The 25,546-nt window shown below is 31.9% G+C and overlaps 2 protein-coding genes across 10 annotated transcripts in view; one reads left to right on the top strand and one right to left on the bottom strand.

Annotated features, from left to right (window-relative positions):
* Cad99C (cadherin 99C) overlaps positions 1–25,546 on the top strand; it is a 303,145-nt gene that overhangs the window by 71,677 nt on the left and 205,922 nt on the right. The gene's annotated exons all lie outside the window — the stretch shown is intronic.
* On the bottom strand, positions 8,228–18,275 carry LOC116425650 (uncharacterized protein C15orf61 homolog). Of its 6 annotated transcripts, XM_076373300.1 has the most exons (6): positions 17,933–18,275; positions 14,998–15,092; positions 14,532–14,681; positions 9,308–9,487; positions 8,642–8,885; positions 8,228–8,441 (listed from the first exon to the last, which is right to left on the bottom strand). In XM_076373300.1, exons 4-6 carry the CDS (start codon positions 9,404–9,406, stop codon positions 8,314–8,316), a joined length of 471 nt encoding a protein of 156 aa, XP_076229415.1. In that variant the 5' UTR covers positions 9,407–9,487; positions 14,532–14,681; positions 14,998–15,092; positions 17,933–18,275; the 3' UTR covers positions 8,228–8,313. The 6 variants fall into 6 exon arrangements, with proteins under 6 accessions (XP_076229415.1, XP_076229416.1, XP_076229418.1 ...); XM_076373301.1 differs by lacking the exon at positions 14,998–15,092; XM_076373303.1 differs by lacking the exon at positions 14,998–15,092 and having other exon boundaries at positions 17,973–18,275.

The following is a 25,546-nucleotide window of genomic DNA, read 5'->3' as shown; positions in this document are numbered from 1 at the left end:
AAGTTCATCCGAAGGCTAAAATACATGATACAAACGGATGTGCTGCTTCAGTCGCAGTGGCAAACAATCCGCAAATTAGTTCCCGGCAAATAACATCTGATTGTGGTATGTCTAAATCAAGTTTTTTTTACGTATTCTCCATCGTAACCGTTTTCATCCTTTTTATGTGTCACTACATCAAGAAGCTTAATTCCACTGCACCACCACTACTCACTATCTCGAGTTCAGTGTAACGTGATTACAGTAAATAGATAGAGACAGAATATTAATATAGTGAGGAGAAGAGAGACAAACACAGGGCAAAGTCATATAAGTGTGTCAAGTATAAACATGCAATGAAGAAAATTTCAAATGCAATAATTTTAACCTTACCTTCTCAATTGTAGTATCGATGGATTGTTGAGATTCTTATCATTAAAATGAGTCCAAACACGACGTAAATCGGTTTCGTTTCATGGATTTGGGGCAAATGAATCTTTAACTTCGTTAACCCTTTATAAGACGATGTAACTTTGAAGTCACACATCAATAGACTGGGTGAAATTGATTTATTTAATTTTTATTGCAAAATGACGACTGACATTAAATGATTAATCAAATTAAACTTTTATACACGCAGGCGTTTACGTTCAACGTCATTGTAACTTCAAAGTTACAAAATATATTCGTTTTAATAAAACTATTAAAACTACTGAATACATTTTTAATTTGTGTTCATATGTTGATATTTATTAATTTCATACTGCATAAAGTTTGTTATAATCACGAAACAAAATTCGGCCCATAGAGGGTTAATTGCATTAAATCGGTAAAACTAGTCAGATTTCCATCGTGTTTGGACTCATTTTAATCACAACAATCTCAGAAATTCACTGGTATGATATTTGAAAAGGTAAGGTTAAAATGACTACAATTGAAATTTTCCCCATTGCATGTTTATATTTGACGCGCGCGACATCGCTTTGAAGTCCCGAGTCTCGACTCTCGATTTTCGGCGGCCCGTGTCTATCTTGCTTCTCCTACTGTTTCGATTCTTTGCCTTTGCCAGACTGCGCTCGAATCAATTCCTGGAAGCAAATAACTACCTTCTGCTTTTTTGCTCGGTTAAATTCCACTGCTGGGACCCGAAATTGTGGAGTTTAAGCGAGCATTGCTGTAGTGTTTTGTCGGTAAGCGTTAAAACGAATACAAACTGATGTTTTATTTTTTCATAAAGGACTGTTTACGGACGAATCGACATTTATAAATTATGGTCAAGTAAATACTAGAAACTTGCAGTACTTGCAGTGTTCTATAGAGCTTTCTATAAAGGAAACTGGATAATTGGACCTTACTTTATTAACGGTACACTAAACGGCCAGAAATACGCTGCATTCCTTGAAAATGAATTACAATTTCTGTTCGATGAAGTACCGATATTGTATCCTAATAAGAGTTGGTACCAACATGACGGTTGCCCAGCCATTGTGCAATGGCAGCACGTCAAGTACTCGATAGGAAAGTTCCTAGACGTTGAATCAGTCATAGTGTAATCAATTGGCCAGCTCGCTCTTTCGATCTTACTCCGTTAGAATTCTTTTCATGGGGTACATTGAAGGAAAAGTTTATAGAAAACCTTTAACAACGCCGAAAGATATGCGACAGAGAATTGTAGATGCATGCTTAACCCCTTGCCGTATAATAACGAGTGAGATTCGTGGTAAAGATTTTTAGGACAATGCGTTGAAAGTCCAAGTTATTTATTACACATAGATAGAAGTGACAAATGACTTCGCTATTCTCAATGTTTTTATCTTCAGAATAAACTTTCATTCATAACGAATAGGAAATTTGTCTGTTTACTCGCAATTGATTGATAGTAAAATTGTTTAGACGAATATAGTCGCGAAGAAAATTGTACGTCAAGGGGTGAACCATCAACGCAGATGTCATAGAAGGAACTAAGCAGTAATATCTTAACCGTTTACGCGAGTGTATTGCTGCCAGTGTGCAGCATTTTGAGCATCGATTTAATTAAGGTAAATGATATTTTTTAAATGTTTCATTGGTTTAGACGATGAAGAAATACTTTTTATAGTGCTTGCCGAATTCGTCTCAGTATCCTCTAAAAGATGGGTGCAACAAATGTACGTTTATCTGTATAATACCGATGGTGACCTTGATACCTTTGGAAAAACGGGGTTGACAAAAAATTTGGTGCAATCATCTTAAAGCTCTTCTTGTACTTTGTAATTTTAGCTAAAGAATTCTGATCGTATTGTTAGCAAGTAGAATAGTCTAAGCCGATCATGTTTCGCGGTCCACCCTGTATAAGTTAATTTTAGTGCGGAATCTTACAGATTGACGAAGTATCCCGGAAACTTGCAAAGTTTACATCAAAGATTAAATCATTTATCCTGTGGTACGGAAAGCAAATGGATTTCTCACGGTACACGAAATGGTTATTCCATCGTTCATTCGCCACCTTGTTATTATTATTTATTGCTCCACTAACATCAAATGATGATCTCGATGCAAAATGCACGGTAGATTCTATTATGCGATGTGCCTATTATCGTTATCTCTAAGAAGAAGGAAGTAACACTTTCCTTAACGATGCATGGAGATGAACTTGCCGGAGATGTTAGGATTTCCTATAATAATCCCTTAACTAACGCCTTTGTTTACGCCTGTGTAATTTTCAACATCTACCACATCTGTTTGAATATTTTTAAATTTTCTATGTAAAAGAGAAAACAAGTAGTTATTTAAACATCTGAAATTCGATAAACACCATTTTTTATTCAATAAAAAAATACCATATTCTCACACTTATCAATGTTTAAAAAACTGTATAATCCACATTAGTTGTTAAAAATTACTGTACTTATAGAACTGATAATGTAAATCGACAACTATCACAGAAAATTAATTCTGATGTTCATGAAATATTTTTCTAAGATTATTTTCAACAAAAAAGGCTTCACTTATAATCTCAGCTGAAAGATAACCGCTTATCTTTATCGGTCGGTGAATTGTAATTTTGAATCATGATGAGTAGGGGTAAGAAAGTGAACAACGTGGGGAGACTAGAGTATTAGTTACGAGAAAAATGGATATTACAAGTCTCACCTTATACTTTCCAGAAGAGTCTCGGTTGATTTTAAAGGAATCATTGGTTCTAGGCTATAGTCATGGGAACAATACCGATACTATCGGTAATATTCAAATAATTCTATATCAGAATACTTGATGGACACTTCAGATATTTCAATGGATACTTCACAGACTGTGGCCAACAGTGTGGTATCTAACTAATTATGTATTTCATTCTCGTTAAGGTTCGCTGACCTGTGCATACATTACAAGAGGAGTCGTAAAAAGATTGTGGTAGTACCTCCTACACTCGCCACTAAAAGGCTAAAAGACCTATTTGCCTTTCCTGCTTCTGTTCAGTTCTCCAGCGATTTGTATAAATACAGTCCCTAAACCTCCTTTGTACGTCCTCGCGGCAGGGATCTATTAGGATAGCTTTACTGATGAGTCCACTAGCAGATCCCGAACAAAACCATTTCTCCTCTTATCCATTCTTTTCTAATTCTTTCCTCCTTTTACCACCCATTTACAGAGCCGTTAAACAAACAATCAACTATCACTGTCATAAACTCTATAAATGTTAAAAAATGCTAAATTTTCGGCGTTAAAATGAGATACACTGTAAGACTGTTTTCGCATCTGCCGACCATTCGAATTATAAATATTTTTAAGAAGAATTTTTTAACTTCCATCTCCACTTGGATCCTTATCGCGGCATCTTTTTAAATTTGAGTGAGAGTCGGCAAAATGTCAAATTAGCTTTAAAGCAAAGTCGTACAGCATTGAACTTTTGTAGAAATAGTAAATGATTGTTGGTGTTTCCATTACAAGTTTGATACTGTTCCATACGATAGTATAATTACAATCTGGTTCTGACAGCATTGATTGGATTAACCGATTTCTACTTCTACATTGCTATCTAGAATATACAGTAAAGTTATTTTATATTTTTATTGTAATATTCCATGAAGCTTACGAGTAAATGTGGTTAATTCTCTACGATGACATTTTTACAACATTTTTAAATAGTGATTGATCAATAAAGTAATCTCAAATTGACGGCATAAGTGGTAAAAATTCAATGAAATGCGAATGTAGTATATATAGGTACCTTAAAAATGTCTGTGGTCATAAATTCTGACAAGTTAACGAAAAGTGAAAGTCAAATATCCGTCTATTAGTTACATACTGTAAGGTTCGTGTTTTAGGTTATTGGTCAGTACCGTTAGGTACTCAGTTTACGATGATCATGCAGATAATACGACGCTTGTAACTACTGACCTATTTTCGACTCCACACTTGTGTTCTCGAAAAGCAACTTTGAAAATGAACTAATAATTTACTTTATCATTTCTTAACTTTTTAACATACAAGCTGATATCACTAAAAGCAGAAACCTGTATACTCACTCTTTTTTCAACTATTTGTGTTTTTCCATTTTGTTCTATATGTAAGGTAAAATGAGACTGAGAAATAAGATGGGACTAGTGTGAAAGCAAAATATATTTTATTATTTATATATTATATTTATTTATAAAAAATATACAAAATAGATGTATTACAATATATAGTGTAGATATATAAAATCCTTTAAAACCTCGCTAACTTGCTCTTTTCATATTCTCTTTACTCCGTTAGTCTTCCATTTATATATTCTAACCATTTTACAATACATAAAAATATGTATCTGTAATAAAGACAACGTTCACAAGAAATGTCAGTTTATCGCAATAAAATAAGCACAGTACCATCTTGTCACACGTACCCAATTCCATCTTATCTCAGAATGTATTTAACACTTCCAAGTTTTTTTCATAAACTAATTTTAATTATCTTTTGATTAAAATTTTTGGAACGTGAAAGAACGATTAAAGAAATAAAATTTATCTTTTCTCCTTGAAAAGATATATGCGCAAACAAGGTAACACTACTTTAAACTTTTAATACAACTTAACACTAATCGTGTTGACACTTTGTATATACACTGCCTGTTAAAGGTTTCAGACCCCTTGAAATGTAACGTCACAAATTAAAAATGATATGTCTTATAAATATATAAAATAAAATGATAAAAATTATATATTTTTATATTTATCTAATACACACATGTTCATGTTGCTTCATTATACACAAAAATTCTCCAATAAACGTTGTCTATAAAAAATGGAAGTTTTTCTTTTAACCGATGTATTGGGCCCAAACTTTTGACCGACGGTGTATCTATTCCTACCGTAACCAATCAAATAACTGGCTACAAAATAAAGATAAACGGTTTAAATGATAAGTTTATCTTAGTAGAAACAGAAACAAAAGGAAAAATAAAAATTGCAGAACTGATTAATCTGACAGTATAGGAATTGATATAAAGTTAAATGAGTGAAAGAAAATATAGAATTTCTAATCAAATCTTATATCTGGTCATTTGACTGATTTTTGCTACGATTACTGTTAAATTGCTAAAGGAAAATTTCCAAAATTCGTTGTAATTTGAAACTCGTGCACTCTGAAGCACTTATATTTTAAGACTGATATTCATTTGTACTCACCTTACTGCTATGTTCACAACAAAATTTTAATTACGATTTCTTAACTTTTTCTATTGATTAACACTAGAACTACCAGGCAGGTCAAAATGATTTATATGATATCTTGGATTTCTGCTCATGTTATTGTTAAGAAGATACACTGGTTTTTTTGAACATTTTTTTTCATAAGTTAGTTCACTAATATGCAATTTAAAGTACAAATCAATCGAAATTTTAATAATTTCATTTTTATAATTTATATAAAAAAATAAATATTAGACAATTTGATTACTTGATAGTTTTAGTGTAAAAGGCTTTAGATCTTACAAGCTATCAGCCTAACTTCCCATCTTATACTATCAATTCATATTGCCCTATGCACGATGATTTTATATTCAATAGTATAATTCTCAAGGATATACAGTTCACTTTCAAATTGACACAAAGTTACTTTTAAGTATTACTCTCACATGGCTCTGTACCGTTATATTTTTCATTTCTTTATGACGATATGTATACAGATGTAGATAGCTTGAGGGCATGAGTGAACTGAACATCAGACGAAATCCAGCAAACTTTCATTTAATCAAGTTTTCGCCCCGAAAATCTGGTCATCTCGATCGAACGTTATGTGTGAAGACTGCTTGCATAAGTTTTCAGATATATTGGGTAACAACCATTGTATATAAGAATATACCATCAGCCTGCAAAATCAATATTTATAGTTATGATAGCAACTGTCCTGGTTTGATACGTCCTTGAATATGTAAAAATATTATTTTTCCTTTCGAAAAATGTATTTGATTGGTTATAATTATTCCTTGATTCGTTATAATATAAATTATTGTTTTATATATACAGAGTGATTTATGCAACGGTTACAAGCCATATGTTTGTTCTGGTTGGAGATAGAAAGAAATGTTACAGATGAAAAATGGTATGGTATAACGTTTTGTATATATTCATGGCTACAGATTTTTCATATGTGTAATAATTCAATTGCTAGCCGTAGTATCTTTTTAAAATTAGAACCTACCTCTTTAAATTTTGTCCAAGTTAACCAGTTAACCGTAATTCTTCTTTGTTTTGCTTTGATTTTTCATTAAAATATACTCTAGGTGCATTCGTCCTACATTCGACGAGTGCACACTTCATTTTTTCATTTTATTGCGCGCAAAGCGAGAGATTTTTAAAACTAAATTCCACAGTTAACAGGTTAAAAAGGACGGATGCTAGTAACCGGTGAGTCATTAAAATTTTCCAACCTGAGATTTTCTAATGTATCGTTAACCATAAAATTCCCTGCCCAAGAATTTAGCGTTATATACCAATAGATCGTATAATAATAAACATACTTATACTAATAATATAAACAGTAATAATTGATATATAATATCAACATACCAAAGTTATAAGTTTTTAGTAATGAGCCACTTAAAACTGAAATGTTTTGAATATACAAGTACAATAAGAACAATATTTTAAGTAGGAACATAATACGATGTAGACAATATTTTTAAATGACCTAGGAGAAATGAAGAACATATTTTCGTCTTGTATTTCTAATTTCAAATGTTCATATTATTATATTATTATATATCTGTATATAACTGTTGAACGAATGTTAATTAATATAATTGATGTAAAGTGTTGCGAGTGAATTTGGCGTCTGCGTGATTTGCGTGTTTTGCATTTTATATGTCGCATGTTATTTTCTTCGGTTCTGTTCTGTCAATTAGATCTGTGGATTTTATATGTGATTCATTAAATGTTTTAATAACTATATGATAAAATGCTTATGGTAACATATTCCTTTTGTAAATATGAAACAAATAGTGAGAAATATAATTTGCGACCTAACACATGCGAAGACTGTATTCTTATTTCGATCCGATTCGCCTCGGTCTAGCCAATATCACGAATACTTTGCATAGTTTCGAGAGCCACTGTCTTTTGCCTTAACTCGGCACAATAGTTTTACACATCGAATGGATGATATTGCGACCGTACATTCCACACATCGCGATGTTCGATGGGTATCTTGGCATCACGAACGTGGGGCATAGGATCAACGAATCGGAAGTGTCGCGTACATAAGGTACAGAAGCGCAGGTTGGAGAAAGTCTTTTCGTATTCCGGCAAGTTGACAGAGTCGAGTGAAAGGCACCTGCTAATTAATACTTTTATTCGCCTTCAATCGAGAAAGCCACAGCGCTACGATAAACCATTGCCAGATACACACTCGTGTGTGTAGTACCTATGTACCGTGCAAACGCTATCCGAATGGTGAACAGATGAAAGCTGTCCTCGCCACAAAGTAGCAAGCGTAAACGTTTTTAATGGCATTATGTAATTTCATGATTTATCGTGGTGCTGCTGGTTTTTATATACATACCTTAAAACTCGTATACTTGTAATGCGCAAATATAAAAACTGCAGAATGCGTTCATTATCGTTTTAAATTACCCGTGAGTACAGGGTAATAAAAAATATTCTTATATTTCGTATTTACTAGATGTTTTGTATGATTTTCTACAAATAAATGAAAAAAACCAAGTGAAATGGCAAAAGAAATGTATACCATATGAAATATTTTTTCGCGAAGAAACGTAATCAATTACTACATGATCTTTTAAATTTAACTTTATTATACATGAGAAATAGTATCACGTTAAGATGTATTGTAGTATTCAAGCCAATTCGAGTAACTACATCAGTATATTGAACCCTTGTCCTCGGGTAGCAAAAAGTAGATCGTCACGTTTCCTTGGGCAGTATTCACCGTCTCCTGGTGTTTGATTAACCAAGTTGCAGCTAGTCCGTAGAGCAGTGTGGGTATACCTGACAAAACAGTATGGAATACAAATTAACGACTGATCAATTATCGAGGCGACACGTCGCGCCACTGAGGCTCCGGGTTGGCTATTTACAGACGGAAAAAGTGTCAATGAAACGAGATGTTGATCACAGAAGGACAATGATATCCCGGCGGGGCGTGCGCTTTCCCCTTTTACGTAGGAACGGTATGCGAGAGCGCTTACCAAGGTTCAGGAGCTTGATCGCCTTGAAAAATTTGTCCTCGCTACTGAGGTCCTGTCGCGCCCTCTTCGTGCAATGATATTTAATGTATGGAAAACAACCAGTTCTAAGTACGTGGTAATTGCTGCTGCCCGCTGGCCAATTGAAGTGGGACATACCCCTTTGGTCGTTGACGATGTCAGCATACTTCACGAAGTACGACGTCCATGGTGGCTCGTTCGTTTGCAGCAGATAGCTCGTTAAGACCTGTTTGTACCGTAAGGACATCGAGTCAGTTTGTGTCTCCTCTCATCCACCTGTCGGTTGAATCTCCCCTTCGTCAATCATTTACGATCGCGGAAGATACCGTCGCTACCGTTATGCACCGTGAACGTTCTATTCAAGCCTACTTATTGTTGGCTCGATCAAACTGTTATTTCCTTTGAAATATTCGGGGAAAAAAGGAGCTCGGCGATTTGGCGATATTTCATACGTCGCGTTGCATTTTACGAAGCAATGGACGCCGAGCATCCGATCGATACCGAGACCAATTAGAATTCTCACGACCACCGAATGCGATTGTAGTTTCATGGAAGGCATTTTTTTACATGCAAATCAATTTATTCGAATGATGAAGTGACAATTCCTCCTTGAAAATTACATATTGTATCAGCGTGTAGAAAACTTGCCTCTGACGCCAATGGTTTCTGTTTCTTGGAGAAAATTCTTGCCCAGGTACCATTTCGACGAGTCAGCGATGTCTTAGGGCTTAGTATTTTTAGAATCATTCGGTTGATAATATATTAAAAGTTGATTACACATTCAAAAGGTACACCTTCTCTTGCTTTCGTTAGAGGTCATAGTTCTGCCTGGAAATGTGTGCAAACACAATTTTAATCCTTCCAGTCATGTCTGTTTTTAATAACGTTTATGGTTGTGTAAAAATATGTCTAAGAATGTCAACTATTCTTAAATCATCTATACAAGGATGATTCATACATGCATGTCAGTACTTAAGGGGTAAATCTACACCCTAAATAGGTAACAAATATCGTATGGACATATGTATGTCCAATATAGCTTAATTTTCGAGTTATGGATAATTAAAGGAAATGTTTGAAGTGCCCGTCTCCTACCATAATACACGCTCCTGAACGCCTTAACTAGTTAACAGAGTTTAACGAGTACACGCGTCATCTTAAAACACAAAATAGTACTAATTTTTTCAACGATAAAATATTTATTTTTCAGATAAATGTGTAATTCTTTTATGGCGCGCATAATGAGAGATTTTTCAAATTAAATTTCACAGTTAACTGGTTAATACGTCCTAGCCATATCTAGTGTTTACAAAGAATATCTATCAATCACGATCCACTCATCCAATAAATAATGCAGTTTTTTTTACATTTCTTCTATTTTGAAAAATTAAGATAAATACAATTTTATAAATCTAAAGTGTATTCTCTTTTATTATATATCGATTACCTATCTATACATTATAATAAGATTAAACAATATTTTGTTTACCTTAATTTTTCAAAACAAAAGAAATATAAATAAACCGCATTATTTATGGCATGGCCCAATATATACAACGCAAATGAATAATATGCACGATTTGTAAGAAAGGATACAAAATGGATTTAAGACCATTCAAAAGATACCTGGTATTTTCGACTGTGGAACTCAATACTATGATGCAAAGTGCGACCAAGCGTCCGTTTTCTGGGCAAAACTCAATGACTTAAAAAGTACAAGTAAAAAAAAATGCTTCACACAATAGTTATATGGTACAGAGTTAAGCATATGTTGGTTATATTTCTTTACATTATAGAGATATTATGAAGTTTTTTAAATAATAAAATACAAATTTTAACTACTAACTTATATTGAAAACTATATTGAAATTTCTCATTACCGACATTTACTTCATAATCAACAAACCGCATTTACGTATTTCAAAGGTGCTGGAACGTTCTCGGTTTTCATGGAAAGTATAAAATATGCAATTATTCAATATTTAACAGAATACATCTTTAATCCACAATTAATTAATATTTAGCAAAATATATTTTTTAACGCACAAATCAATGTTTGTATCTACTCTATTTGTTTTTCGAGTGTGATGCAATCTATGCTTTCTGACTTCTTTATGAGTTACCTCTAAAGCCTCCTCGAAAAGATATCTCATAGGCATATCAAATGAATCGATTAAATCGTATCCGTGTATTAAAATTGTGTGTACTATAACGGGCATGTAATATTAGCTGTAGTGGTCTAAATGTAAATCTAATGTTTCTTTCAGTAACCTGGCGAATGTAAGGGTATTTACCAAATATGTACAGAATATTATTCCAAATTCTATGAAATTTATCAAACAGGTTTTCAGCAATGCCAGTAATTTCTGAATTAATGTCGGAGTTACTAAAAAACCTTTTGGCGGTGTTACCATTACTTCTTCTAGAATTCTGTTTTGGTTTGCTCTAGCAACCCCAAGCGAGCCTTCAATTCTTTTTTTATTATTTCAAAATGTTTCTTTACGTTCATCTCTGACTTGCCATTTCTTAAACGACAGTATGTATGCAATATGCAAGAGGTATTAAAAAATCGAATCCAAGAATGCAACGTGGACAAACTAAAACGATTATGTTCTACGGTTGAAGGTTTCTCAGCAACTCCAACGGAATTCATCTCCTTAGGAAATATGCCACAAATGTAACATTTAACCATGGCGTTAGTGTCGAATAAAACATTACATTCCCATCGACCATGGTAAAATGCAATTCAAAATTTACTTCCACAACTCTATATTTATGATTATGTGTACTCATAGGGAGTAACTCTTGCTGTTTCCTCATTCATCGATAATTCCTCCTCCCTAATCAATGTGCTAGTATCTTTCACAAAAAAATGTCAATGATAGTCGAAGATTCGACCAAAGTACGTTTCCCAATGAATTTATTAATTTAGGTGGTACCAAACCGATAAGAAATAGAAATTCATCAGTTCCCATTAAATTTTGGTTAAACTTTTGTTTATATAAGCTATGTTCAGTACTCCCGCCAAAACCCTGCTTGCAAATCAATTTTAAGTTCGATGAATCATCTACTGTTGTCAGTTTTAAAACTCTATCGGTTGTCATATTGAATAGCGATTGCAAATTGAGTTTAGCTGAAACTTTCGTTACTTCTAAACAATCAAAAATAAACATCTCTTTATTTTCCTACATACCTTTACACCAGGAAAGCAGTTCGTACGAACTGCGTTCATAATATTTTGTAGGATGTTATATTTACGCTTTGATATACCCTAAATAAAAGGGAAGTAACTGATGATTTTTTAACTTAGTGATTACAATTGATTTTGTGCTACTGTATTTCTTTATGTAGTCTTTGCGGCGGATTGCAATTCTTCGGCCGATATAGTTTTAATTAGGTCCTCCACCCGTCGTTTTTTGGTCTTCGAGGAAGCTTCTCCAGACGATAATCTAGGTCTTCCAGCAGCTGTCTTTGGTGGTTCAGTAGGTTGTGAATTTACCGTGATGTTGAGTATTACTTCGTTATTTAGCCACTGTTGGTACCAGCGGAGAAAGTAAATTTTATTTCGCCCACAGACTTTCCACGTTTCGATAGAACTTTGCAAAACCTTTTGCAAATGTTCTTAACCGTAGCTTTTGTGGTTTTGGGACAGTTGTTTTAATTAAATAAATTTTTCACTTTATTGACAACGTTAACAACCCTGCCCGAAACTCGACTAGGTACTCAAACATTTATTAAATCCTCATTCTTCAATGCGAATTGTTGACCTAAACAAACAATTGTACAGAATGATAAAAAAGAATGAAAATAGAAAAATGTTGATATTTCATTAATGACGAGAGTATTCTAAAAAATAAATTATGGATATCATTTCTGTTATAACTTCGGTACTGTAGTATTAGCTGAGTTTTTTGACTAGTTGGGGAGATGGAAGAGGAAATGGAATTTCTCGTGGTATTGGATTGTGTTACAGGTTAGCTTAGGTTCGGTTTGGTAACGTTTTATTTGGTTTTCCAAAGAAAAACTTGCAAGGAAAGTTATCGAACCCAGTAATTCAAAAAATTATGACGATTTATGTGTAAGTAAACTAAGTCAAGCCTAATACATTGCAATTCTTTTTCATGACATATTTTACTTTGAAGGGATGAAACCATCCCTTTAAAAAATGCAAATTTTTCTTGGCTGAGAAAGCAAGGCAAGCTAGACTTGACTTATTCTACTTACACATACAGTTTCATGATTTTTTTAACTTCCGGAGTTGATAACTTCCTTTCTTAGTCAGAAAGCAGGTAATCCAGCTTGTACTAAAGTATCGTAATTTTAAAGATCCAAGCACAAACCACAGAAAAATCAAGTGAGTTTATAATTATGTATAACAATGTTGTATAAGTACGAATGGGAAAGAATAATGTGAAGTAAAATGTACTTACTTTGCGGAGTATTATCCATTCTCGCGAATCAGCAAATATATTATATATATATATAATTGACACACCACAATGTTTGAACTACACTTTTCAGCGGAAGACCTGCCGTTCGAGGTATCTGTTCGCAACAGACAAATTTTAGTAGTTTCGAATTTGTCTGAAGGAAAAACGTTTAGGCCATTTTGCACAAATCCGCGATTGTGATTGGCTGTCTTTTCGTGCGGGTAGGTCAAAAATCGACATTTTTTATTGTTATTCTGAAGGAGAAGAATTTTTAAGATCCTCTCCTCATTTGGTAATATTGGTGAAATCTTTCTTCCAAGGCAAAGCGAGTAATGAAAAGTAATTGTGGATAATGACGAATCATCAGCTTTACCGCGCCGAGGATTAAAAACGGCCCAGAGTAATTACGGTTTTATGGCAGTACTGCATGATGAGTTGACGACAGTAATCGCAGTACAAAATAAACTATGGCTCTACCATATATTTCTTTCTGTGTTTAAAAATCAATTCGATGATTTTGTGTAAGATAAGAACAGCTCGAATCATGGCAACCAGTAATCTACTCATTTTTCATATTCCAGACTGACGTGCTCCGTGACACCCATTTTAAAATATCAATCAACAACAAAATTTAGAATCATTCTTCAAGCATACGTAAATATTATGACAGAAAATTTATGCTAATAACTTTTCCCGAATTTTCATTAATAATTCGTAAAGAAGTATAGAGGAAATCACTCGCCACGCTAGAGTACTCCTAAGAATAAGTGAATCTAACAGCAAATTTGAATTTATACTTTACGCGCGTCGTACAGTAACTCGGTAACTCATAATAGAAAAGCTGAACGGGGTCTTAAAGTATAATGTCCACAGAATCGAAAACCAAGAAAATCATAATTTTCTCGAAGGTTCTCCGTTTTCTAGGCTAATATTAACTACAGGATATTTTACGTTTCGATTCCAATGTGATATAAATAGAGAAACGGAATTTATTTGCACAAAATTATGTAAAATCAGAGTTACATACTTGGGAGAGTATTTTCCATTGTTAAAAATCTGTATAAATATATATTTAACAATGAATGCAAGGTAAAAATATAAATACGTAATATTATAAATAAATGGATATCTATAGGACAATCTTTGAGCGTACTAAACAGTGGTTATTATTCATTAATTTCTGAAATAAAACTTCTGTTGTATAGCAGGGATTACTTAGCAACAAACTTGTAACCTTCAATTTTTGTTATATGAGTAGTCGAACTTCTGTGTTGTCCACAGATGATCACATAGTGCGACATGCTGTAGGTTATATGAAGTCACGAAGAGGACGCTTCGAGAATATCCTTCAATCACTCATAATTCGAAGACCACTTGTTTTACCATGTAGATTTATCCCCTGAAGTATTGACATGTATTTATAAATCATCTTGTGTACGTACATGCATAATTATTTAACACTTTATAATGGATAAAAACGCAAAACTACTTCGACATGATGGAAAATAAAATATATGTCGTGAACGGTGGATAAGTGCAACACTCGTCAGGACCAGAAGGTTGCAATTATGCAGAGGTAAAATCGAATCCACCTAAAAAAAAAAAGAGATTGTGGCATGGCGGGTGTAAAAAAGGATAACGTAAGTGGAGGAAAAAGAAAGGATGAGAGTCAAAGTGTTCGGCAACATTAAAGGCTCGCGATGAGCTTGAGGCTTTAATTCAAAAATTAAATTTCTTTATTTTTGACTTTTGATGAATGAAACCTTTACCATCATGTTTCTTATATTTTGCTAATTAAAATTACACGAAACACGGTATTCGGATATAGAAATGGACTACGAATGGAAAAGAAAAAGACGTTGAAATCGCTGAGTTTGACAATAATCTAATCGTGTTACACCATTCAACCTGGTTGATTGTCCAGCGCTATGGTCTGTTAAAAGGAACCTGGCGAGGATGTAGTGGGAATGACGATGTTGAAATTATCTAATGTTCACTGTATACTGAAATTAAATATCACATAGGTATTTATAGATTATATTAATGATACTTTTTTGTATACGTTTTCATAACATGTAACAAACTATTTTAGAATGATTATACTACAATAAAACAATGATTTTACGTTTTATATTTTCTTTTATCTAAGGAACTAGTTTTGATTAATATTTTTCTTCATCTATATGTCTTAACGTGTATTGTAAATTTAATTGTAAATATAAATCACTATATATTAAAAATAATATGCACATACCTTGCATGTTACTATGTTATAATATTAATTATAATATTTTAAAATTTACATATTTTTAACAAAAGAACAACGGAATCTATATGAAATTATTTCTATTTTAAGCCAGAACTACCTTCAGCCAATTAAATTTGTTATGTAAAACATACGACCCGTAACATAAAATTATATTTTACAAATTGTAATATTTTGTACAAATCTTTGTGCATTTTATAGACATTATTTCTACGATTTTTAATTATACTAATATTATTTCATTTGTGTAGCGATCATTCGAATCGCAAACAGTTGGTTTGGTCGGATCACAGGTTCCTCGCAGTGATTTTTAAAATGCCTTTCTAAAATAAATACGTAGAGAGAGGTGCACAAAATGTCAAGGTTAACGGGATTCAATTCGACCAGCTAATGGAAAATCATTTTAGCACATCCTTTTGTGCTCACGAATTGTGAAAAAATTCTTTCTTGTTAAATTAAATTTTGTTTCTGTTAAATGTTATACGTTATTCGACAGTTTTTCTTTTCCTGTCGAGATATCATCGTTAAATTTTTAATTGCAAGTAAAACTTTATTCATTGGAATCAGAATTTGTAGAATTTCCGCTCAGTGTTATTCGGGGAAACAGCCCTGGAAAGAATGCGGATCTCACCGGTCAGCTTTCTGCTTTTCTCATTTCATTTTCGATACTAATTTGCTATCCGCCAATGGAGTTACACCTAACCAATCAAAACTACGAACAAAACATATAACGAAAGACCTCTCTTTCTTTTTTAATTTGAGTTTATTTTAAGTTGGTCACATTAAAAGTAAAACCACTAGGGACCAACATTTGGATACATTGCTTGTTTCTTAATAATACTTACTGAATAATGACTTACTGTATAATAATATATTAGTTATAGAAATAATAATACAAGATTTACGGAACAGACATATATTCATTATAATGAATTTAGAAGATCAATTTATCTGAAAAGCTTAAACGCATTCTGGATACTGGTGAGATCATTTAACTCTGTCATCATATTTCCAACTTTGTACACGACTTTCAGGGCAATTAACGAAACACAAGACGTGGAGATATAGCCCAATGCAAATTCTCCAAATTTCTATTTCACCTGCACTGGCAGGTAACTGTTCAATGTCTACATCGCGATTTTCCGTTTACGATTTTCAAAGAAATAGGCTACAGCTTCTCGTGCATGATTAAACGCATGTCAAGACATTTCGAAAATTTTACCTAAACCGAAAAATTGTTGCTGCTTGAGATAGCTGAATATGTAAGGAACAATGTCCTACAAATTTTTTGTAGTATTTAAATATGTCAACTAAATGAATTTAGTAGATTAATTTGACTGAACAACTTAAGCACATTATGGATACTATTCGGATTATTTAGATCGTTTGTTTTCATATCATGTTTAATGTTACAGTTATTTCTTTTAGAGGAGAAACAGGGGCAATTTATCAGAACGTGTTTAATGCTTAGAGGTATTTCAAAAAATATGCATTTAGATGGAGAGAGGTTCTTCTTTTAAACAATGCTGAGTAGAATTAATAGTCTTCACTATAGATTTTCTACAGAGACTCTTCAGTTCTCGATTAAAGTCAAAAAGTAACAAGCATCGAAAATATTTTCTTTTTTTCGTTTGAAATTCTGCTTGTTGAAAACGTCTGATTTGTATTGTCTCTAAAAATAAGAAAATCTGATGACACAATTAATAACGAAAAAATGGAATTAAATCAATATATTTAATCGATAACGAAATTTAATAAATAATAGAAACAAATAATATAATTTAACACGAATACAATGACAAATTTTATTTTAATAACAGACATTACAAAACTATTTTGTAAGTCTATATTTCGTTATTATATTAAATAAATGTTCTTAATATACGTTTTGTTGGGTTGTTCCCTAAGTAAAGAAGAAGGGTTTATTGTTTTCATATAATTGCACGCACAATTTATTTATTTAAAAACTTGTAGCATGAAACAATGAAGTTGGATTGGATAATGGATATTAAACTTGTTATTTTAGAATCAAATTTACTTTTTTTTATTACGAAATAATGTTATATATTTACTACTACTTTATAATCTTTTTAATCATTCTTTAAAAAGTTTTCAAATGTTTTATCATTAAAAAAAATTTTATTTAAATAATTAGTCACATTTAATGAAACAATAAAATCCTTATTCTGCAATAAGTAAGGTGATATTTCTAAAGGCATTTTTTTAATGACCATAAATGAATTTCATATTATCCAATTTGTTTACAAATCTACTAATGTATAGTTTGTAAATCGTTTTTATTTACGTAAATTAATGATAATTAATTAATGATACTCAGTGTTATTAACACTTGTGTTGGAAATGTGCATTTAATTTCGTTGTACAGCAAAACTCACATTTAAAGATTTTTAAAATACTTGATCTAGTTCTAAATTGATTATATATATTTTTCTTAAATTTCATTGCTATTAATAGAATTTTAACGACTTATTTTACAGTTGTAAAGATAATATTCATTAGAGAATAGTTTGTTACACTTTTTTGCTAAATAGATTTGAACTAACAAACGTTATTTACCATATTTTTTGTAATATTATTAAACCTATTTTATTGATACCATGGCGTCTGCGCTGTTACTCGATTTCCGTCGCATGCGCAGAAGACTTGGGTTTCGAGGAATTTCACACAACACGCGATGAATCTCAAACGTCGCACTCCGTAAGACGTAATTATTCGTTGCACGTGTTTTTGTTCAGGCCACTGTATCTGACTTCAACTCTACGCGTGGTTACCATCCAAATAAAGAATACACACTCATTGATCACATACATTACGAAACAAACGTGTACCAAGAGGTTTGCGAGATCACTGCACTGGGTCACGAGATGTTATACGTTTTGGCGCTACGATCGAATCTATTCTTCATGGCGGACATTTTAAATCCTTTTTTAACACCGACGTTCCTAAATCGTTTCACTATTTAAACAAATCTGTTTTTTTTCGTCGTTATAATATGATTTATAAATAATTAAAAGTGAATTTTTATTCTTGAAAACTGTTAATTGCTACTTTTATTTTATTGATCCATAACTACGGCCTATTTTGACTACGATTATATATAAATATAGTAATTTATATTGTTGGTTGGTATATTTATTTGTTTCATATTGGATTAGTCAATCATACTTATGTGATTGGAATAAAGTATGGGTTTACGAATTTTTATTTTCATTTTTAATTGTTATCTTTATTAAATTCGATTTAGTGTAAGGAATTAGATATTTCTGTTCTGCTTTACTAACAAGGTTTTAATTAAATAGATACTAGAATTTTTGTTATGCTAGACAAATAAAGCAAAAGGAAGTTATTAAATATTTTGGAATATGAATAAATACACGCTAAGAATATTTTATTGTATACTTTTATATGTATGGTATTTAGTCGTATGTGTACAATGAGAACGAAAGGGTTAATATAAAATATACAAATCGTACAAGTTTTTATTGTCATCATAAAAATATTTATATTTATCTAGCTAATATAACAAATAATAATTTGTTAAATAATTATAATTCTAAAGGGATCCAATGAATGATTTTCGACCCAGAGCATTTCTGTTTGGTAACGGACAATAAATAATTTACTTTACTTCCACATCGAATGTAAACAACTTATATGAAAATGAAATTTTATTTTAATTTATTCTGTTTTGCATCTGTGTGGAGATATTTGAATATTTATTGAAAATTGAAAGTTGAAAATTTCATTTTCTCGTAACTTCACCACGATTCTTATATATCATTTTGTATGTCAAATTAGCGACTATAAGTATTGTAACATATTTTTAGATTTTAACAAAACTCGCAACAATAAAAAATGAAGTCTCACCATAAAAGGTCAATATTGTTGATTACGTTGGTTGAGAAACAGTATTATTGGGGCAGAGTTAATATGAAATTGTGTAAATTACTTTTTCGTATGTTTTCTTTCTAACACCTTTTAAAGTATGCTTCTGTTATTATTATTTACGACAGTTGACAAATGTTATCAGTTTTCAAATTCTTTAGTACTCATAATTTTGGTTTATTGTACGTGCAAAAATAGATATTCAACAAAATTGATGATACGGAAGTATCTATACCATCCGTTATTATATATATTTAATAATACAGATTGCATTTTTGTATTGTTCTTGGTTATTCGATTGCATTCAATGATTTCAATTTGTAACATTTAACGATGTTGCATAATAATATAATAATATCTACGTAATTCCTTGGTAAAAACTTACTTTAACGATATGTGAATAACAATATAAGTGATTCATTATAATATTGCGATATTTATTTATACTATGTGTACAGTTATATGATGAATGATGTCTGTTTTGTATTCAAGTTTAATAGTAGAACTACAAGATGAATTAAAATTACCATTTCTATTTTTTTACTATTACTGACAAGACACACACGTTTTTCTGAACAATTATTCGATAAATTGATTTAATACTATACAAGTTGAAATATATATGAATAATTTTTATAGACCTTGATGCACAATATCGGTCAATTCTTGATTCATTCTCCGTCCATATTCAGTTCGATGAAATACTCAGTTGTTTATAATGCATGTGTTCATACTATAAATTCCGGTCAGATTTCGATTCAATTCTGCTTTATTTTTATTCATTGGAAACACTAGACAACAAACAAATTTTCAACGGCCCGTGAATGTGCATTTATCAGGACTAAAAAGATATAGAACAATGAGTTCTATTGCTTACTCGGTAGTTTTAATGCTAATGCTCATAAATATCTTCTTACGTTTCAGAAAATCTAATAATATTATACTTAAATAAATACTTAAATAAAAACTTAATTGTTGAGAATTGTTTAGTGTATGGAAAATTTTAAATATGAAAGCGGGAGGAGCAAAATCCTTGTACTATTTTGGACTAAAAGAAAGTAATTTTGATGATGACATCTTCCAAGTACAAGCTGTTGAAAATAACAGAACATTACGAAAATGAGATAATGCAGCGACCACAGTGACTACTTACAGTGTTTAGAGCTTGATCCAGTTGGCAATTTTAAATTACATTACAATTGTTATAAACATTTATTTCTCAATAGAAACAAGTAAAACAAAATGTAGTATATGTAAATATACAGAGTATGTGAAAGAATTATTTATTCTATAACCACTTTTCAATAGTTATCTGTGTTAGAATATAAGTTTGCTGTCCAGGACACACTTTAATATTAAAAACTGCTTCTTACGTTATAAATACTTCTATTTTTCAAAAATTCCACTTTCAATTCATCAAATTAACAAATAAACATAAAGAGACAGTATTTCAAAGAATAGAATATTTCGTCATCAACGACTTATGTCAGATGCCTTTTATATAGTATTATATGGCTGTGAAGGAATTTTGTTAAAGTTACTTTTTGCAGGATCATGCATAACACAATAAAAAAATTTAACGTTTTGTTTTTAATTACTTTGAAGTATCTTAACCATTCTCCATTTTTCTGTTTCAGGTAAGTGTGGACATGATCTTGTATAACATGCAATAGAGTAAGTGGTTATCGGAACTCCATTTTAACAATAACCTTGTTCACTTTGTTTGAAACGATGTATAACAAATCATGACGTTCTTTAAAGGGAATTTCGAACTAGAGAACTCGGAAAAGGAATTCTTTACGATTTTTTCTGATAAACTAAAGAAGATATAATTTAGCACTTCTCAGAAAATTTATCCAAAACTTCGGAACTTTTAGCTCTTCGATTATAAGTCTTTTCTGATTCTTTAAGATTAAAAATTATATTTTTTCCATCTTTTTCACTATTTCTCCTCATATACAAATTATTAAATATGTGAACAAGACACTAAAGGTTCAATATCTGTGGAAAAGTATGTTCTTTAATCAAAAAATAAATTATTCAAATCAGTTTATTAGTTTGTGAAATCTTTGTTCCTCCTCTTTGAAAAACAGTGTTTAGCGAAAAACACGTTTTAGGTTTTACGCGATGATAAGTCCAACTAGCAGTGTTAGTGACTCAAATGTCCATAAAACTATTAATTTTCACAATTTTGAAACTTTTTTTTGGATACACATTCTTCAAACACGAGTGATTATTTGAAATTTTTGTACCGGAATCTCCCTTTACATTCAAGATCAATAACAAACGAATCCAGCCATCCTTTAACACTAAAACTACCAGATGGCTCAAAGTGATCCATTTTTGATATCTTCTTTTTGCAATTATTAGAACTATGGCTGATCTAATTATTTTGTTATTAATAATTTATTGAAAACACGAGGAGAATTCTAAGCATCATATTCTATGTTTACTTTAAAGTATAATCATTGATAACAGAGGAATAATATTTAATTCGAATTCGAATGAATTGAGTAATATTTATATTTGTTAAATTCTATTTCAAATCTTCACCACGAATTTGACACGACATTACAAGTCAAGGAGTTAAAAAGATGAATGTTTCCCTGAGAAATGATTGAAGAACTTGTTTTATCATCACGTAAATTGAATTGTAAATCAATTAAAGTCTTAACAGATGCACTTTTAGAGTTGTTAGAGAAATTTCAAAAAGTCAATTTAACTGCTCGGTAGTTTTAGTGTTAATTTCAACTGGCTTGTCAGATAGAACCACTAGAATTCGCGTAGGGTTACCACACCCAAGATCGTTTACACGTATAACATATCACACTGGTCGGCGCAGCGTAGCGCGTTATAAATTACCTGAATTTTTCTGAATGGCGGCTCCAATTACATCTATTTACATAACTACGATCACGTTCGTTTTCCTACATTAACGAACGTCTTTCGCGATCGGAATCGGTTAGACCGGTCATCCGCTCGTCGTAACATTATCAGCGGAACAAGAGGAACGAGACGATTCACGAGTCCTGCGCTTAAAGACACCCAAGGAAGCGTCGCAGTCATATTGGATTACGTTGATGTGCTAATTCGGCTTGGAGAGCAGGAAGCGCTTATCTCACGGCAGGTACGCCAGCCTACGATTACGCGGGATCTAATAGTCCCGGTCTACGTAAAATTGATATTTTTCTTCTAGCCAGGATTCATTAATCGTAAAAGATCGGTACGTTCCTCCGCATATGAAGCAGGGATCGCGAAAGAAAATAGAAACACCTGGGTGTTATCCGGAACGTATGTACATAGTACGTACAGCGGCGCCGTTTGGGATATATGCAGATGATTATTATGATTACGCGGTACTTCGTGTGGGATATATTCTGAGGTTATGGAACGCAAATAACACGTTCTACAAATAATTGGCGTTGTAATTACTCGACGCGTATTATGTAGGATTTGTTATATCTGATTTAAATGAAAAATATTGTTATCGTTTTGCAAAGAAAAAGAGGACTGCTGGATGTGTTATGATCGTAGATATTGTTCGGAAATATGGAATGTTCAATTCAATTAGGGTAGGCCGAGGCGAGTCGGATCAGTTTAGATTTAACAGCATAAAACTAATAGTTAGAACTGAGAATAAACATGTTTTAAATAAATTTGTTATTAATATATATTCAGTGTCAATAACAGTAAACAAAAATTTTGGAAAACTTAAAAATCTTTGTTCTATAAGCAAGAAACGGAAAAATATCCGATACATCTCGAAATTTTGGAGATGTGAGCGAATCGGATATTTCTCACTTTTTATTTTTTTGTTTATAAAATGAATATTTCTAAATTCTTAACAATTTGTTTACGGATATTGAAGCTGTATGTGTGTTGATAACAAATTTATGACAAAAATTTTTATTCTGAGTTTTAACTATTAGTTTTCCGCTGTTAAATCTGAACTGTTCCGATTCGTCGTGGTGTATTCTAATTTAACACGTTTGCCATCTCCGATTGGTTCATTGATGATCTTCTCAATTGTAATATTCTATTAAATCTGACAAATTGTCCAAATAAAATATTGAAAAACTAAAACTAAAAAGAGATATTAAGTTCCTAAATATAATGTCATATCTTATAATCTTAAAGTACAATGTCTATAACATTAATTTCATTTTATTTACATTAAGCAAAATTAAGTCAATGATTAAAGTTTTGTATAATTCTTCATTTCACATCATGAACAGTAACAATAACATTCTGCATTGTTCAAGCTAATATAAACAGTATTAAAAAATGTTGTGTTTTTTTTCGTTTGTAATTAAAAATAAATATTTATTGATTCGGTTTTGCATCACATTTTCGATAATATAGTTGACTTGACTTTAGAAAATGTCTAATATTTTGTCCAAAGTCCTTTTGCTTTGCAAATTAAATTGTCATTTCGGCATTGATTCTACTTATTTTCTGCAGTAATCGGAATCGATTTTGTCTCATTATCCGGCAATCCTCTCAACTCTTCTTGTTTCTGTATCGTTCCAGGTGCAAACTTTCCACTCATTTCTAAGGTACTGAACGTTTGTAAACAATCAATGGGTTGGAAACTGAATTTGTACTTACAGTGTATCTACTATTTTACGTACGAAAAATGCACATTATTTTAATTATGATATTTTAAACATTTTTATAAAGATGAAATCACAAAACGTTTTGAAAACCAACAAAAAATATATAATAGAACGTCTTTAACTTTTAAATCGTCTGATTAAATTCGCTAAATATTACAAAATTATTAGTATCTTCTTTATCATTTCATTCATTGTACATATTTGTACTGTGTACGTATATTGAGTGGTAAAACTTTTTAAATTTTGACATATTTGATTAAAGTTACTAAAGATAATTTCATTTCACGTGCATAAAAGAATTCTGTCATACAAGTCTCAAATATAACAAAGTTTGAAGTTTTGATCTGACCATTCTAGAGTTGGATATTTAAATTTTGTGAAGTTACTAGGCTGTAGAGTGTTGTGCATTTATATTATTATTCATTACACGAGACGCTGTAAAATAGAGTAAATTCAAATTATTAATCTAGTAATGAGGTTAACAATAAGTAGAGTATTAATTTGCGGTGTTTTAAACAAAAAAAGTGTAGTACAAATTATTAACCAATTTAAATTAAATTTAAATTAAATATTACTCTTCTGTTATTAATTATTATACTTTAGAGCAAACACAGCTATCGGATAAAATTTGTCTCTTTTTCAGAAAATTATTAACGACAAAGTACAATAATTGTATCGATCACAGTTGAAAAATAAATCGTTGGGCAAGGGGTTAATTAAATAATAAATAATTCAGACATCGATAGGCAAGAATGTCATTTCTCTATTTTCATTGTCGTTGTAATGTCGATCACGTATTTCACTTTCTCGCTTTCCTTTCACCTCCTCGCGTCTTAAGTTGAATTGGATTTCAGGATTAATTTCTGTCGAATGGAATTTCTTTTGAAGATTTCGCGGAAATAGGATCCGGCACGGCGGTTTGTATTTCTGGAACATTTCATTTACGTGTATTTACGTCTATCTCTATAAATATATTCTTATGCAATATGCGATCCGTACCGTTTGTCTATTCCGTGTGGGTGCTCACACGTATGCACTTCCTTGCGTGCGCACACGTGGCAGTACTTGGGACGCGGCAGTGGTATAAGCTTCGCGATGCAAGCAACGCGTTGCTTATTTTGATGGGAGTCTACGATTTCCGCGAGATAAATGATGTAATGGCCATCTGCCCGCCGACTGGATTTACTTCTTCGTTATGCGCAACACACACGTTCCTATGAGTCCACGAAACCGTGGAAAATTGGAAATCCCAAGAACTGCGGATGTATTCCGAGTTAACGGGATTTTAAAAAAGGCATTTCTCCAGTCGTGCAGTTTACGATTGTCGCGTTATTCATGTGTGCTCGGTTAAATATATCAGAGGATGTTCGTATCGTCTTTTCTGATATTTTTCTATTTTTCTTTTATACACGATGTCCCACCTAACTTGAACATTTTAGCACTAGAACTACCAAATTGGTCACATTGACCCATGCCTAAATTCTTCTATCTCAATTACTGACAGAACTACAGATGTTTTCCTGAGAAATTACTAAAAAAATTGATTTAGTAATATGCAAATTGAATTATAAGTCAGTTGAAGTCCAACAGCTAAACTCTTAGTGTTTCTTCAGAAAAATTTGGAGAAATATATTTGGTTCCTCGGTGGTTTTAGCATTAAATACCTCGC

The sequence above is a fragment of the Nomia melanderi genome, chromosome 13 (assembly GCF_051020985.1).
Source record: "Nomia melanderi isolate GNS246 chromosome 13, iyNomMela1, whole genome shotgun sequence".
NCBI lineage: Eukaryota > Metazoa > Arthropoda > Insecta > Hymenoptera > Halictidae > Nomia > Nomia melanderi.
The sequence above is the reverse complement of the archived record's forward strand: the minus strand, read 5'-3'. Positions and strand labels throughout refer to the sequence as shown.

What these genes read in the sequence shown, in the direction of transcription:
- LOC116425650 (XM_076373300.1), bottom strand. Translation starts at nt 9,406, where the DNA reads ATGATTCTAAAAATACTAAGCCCTAAGACATCGCTGACTCGTCGAAAT. An exon ending in AGAAACCATTGGCGTCAGAG is followed by an intron (nt 8,886 to 9,307) that starts GCAAGTTTTCTA and finishes CGGTACAAACAG; the next exon opens with GTCTTAACGAGCTATCTGCT. An exon ending in GATCAAGCTCCTGAACCTTG is followed by an intron (nt 8,442 to 8,641) that starts GTAAGCGCTCTC and finishes CTGTTTTGTCAG; the next exon opens with GTATACCCACACTGCTCTAC.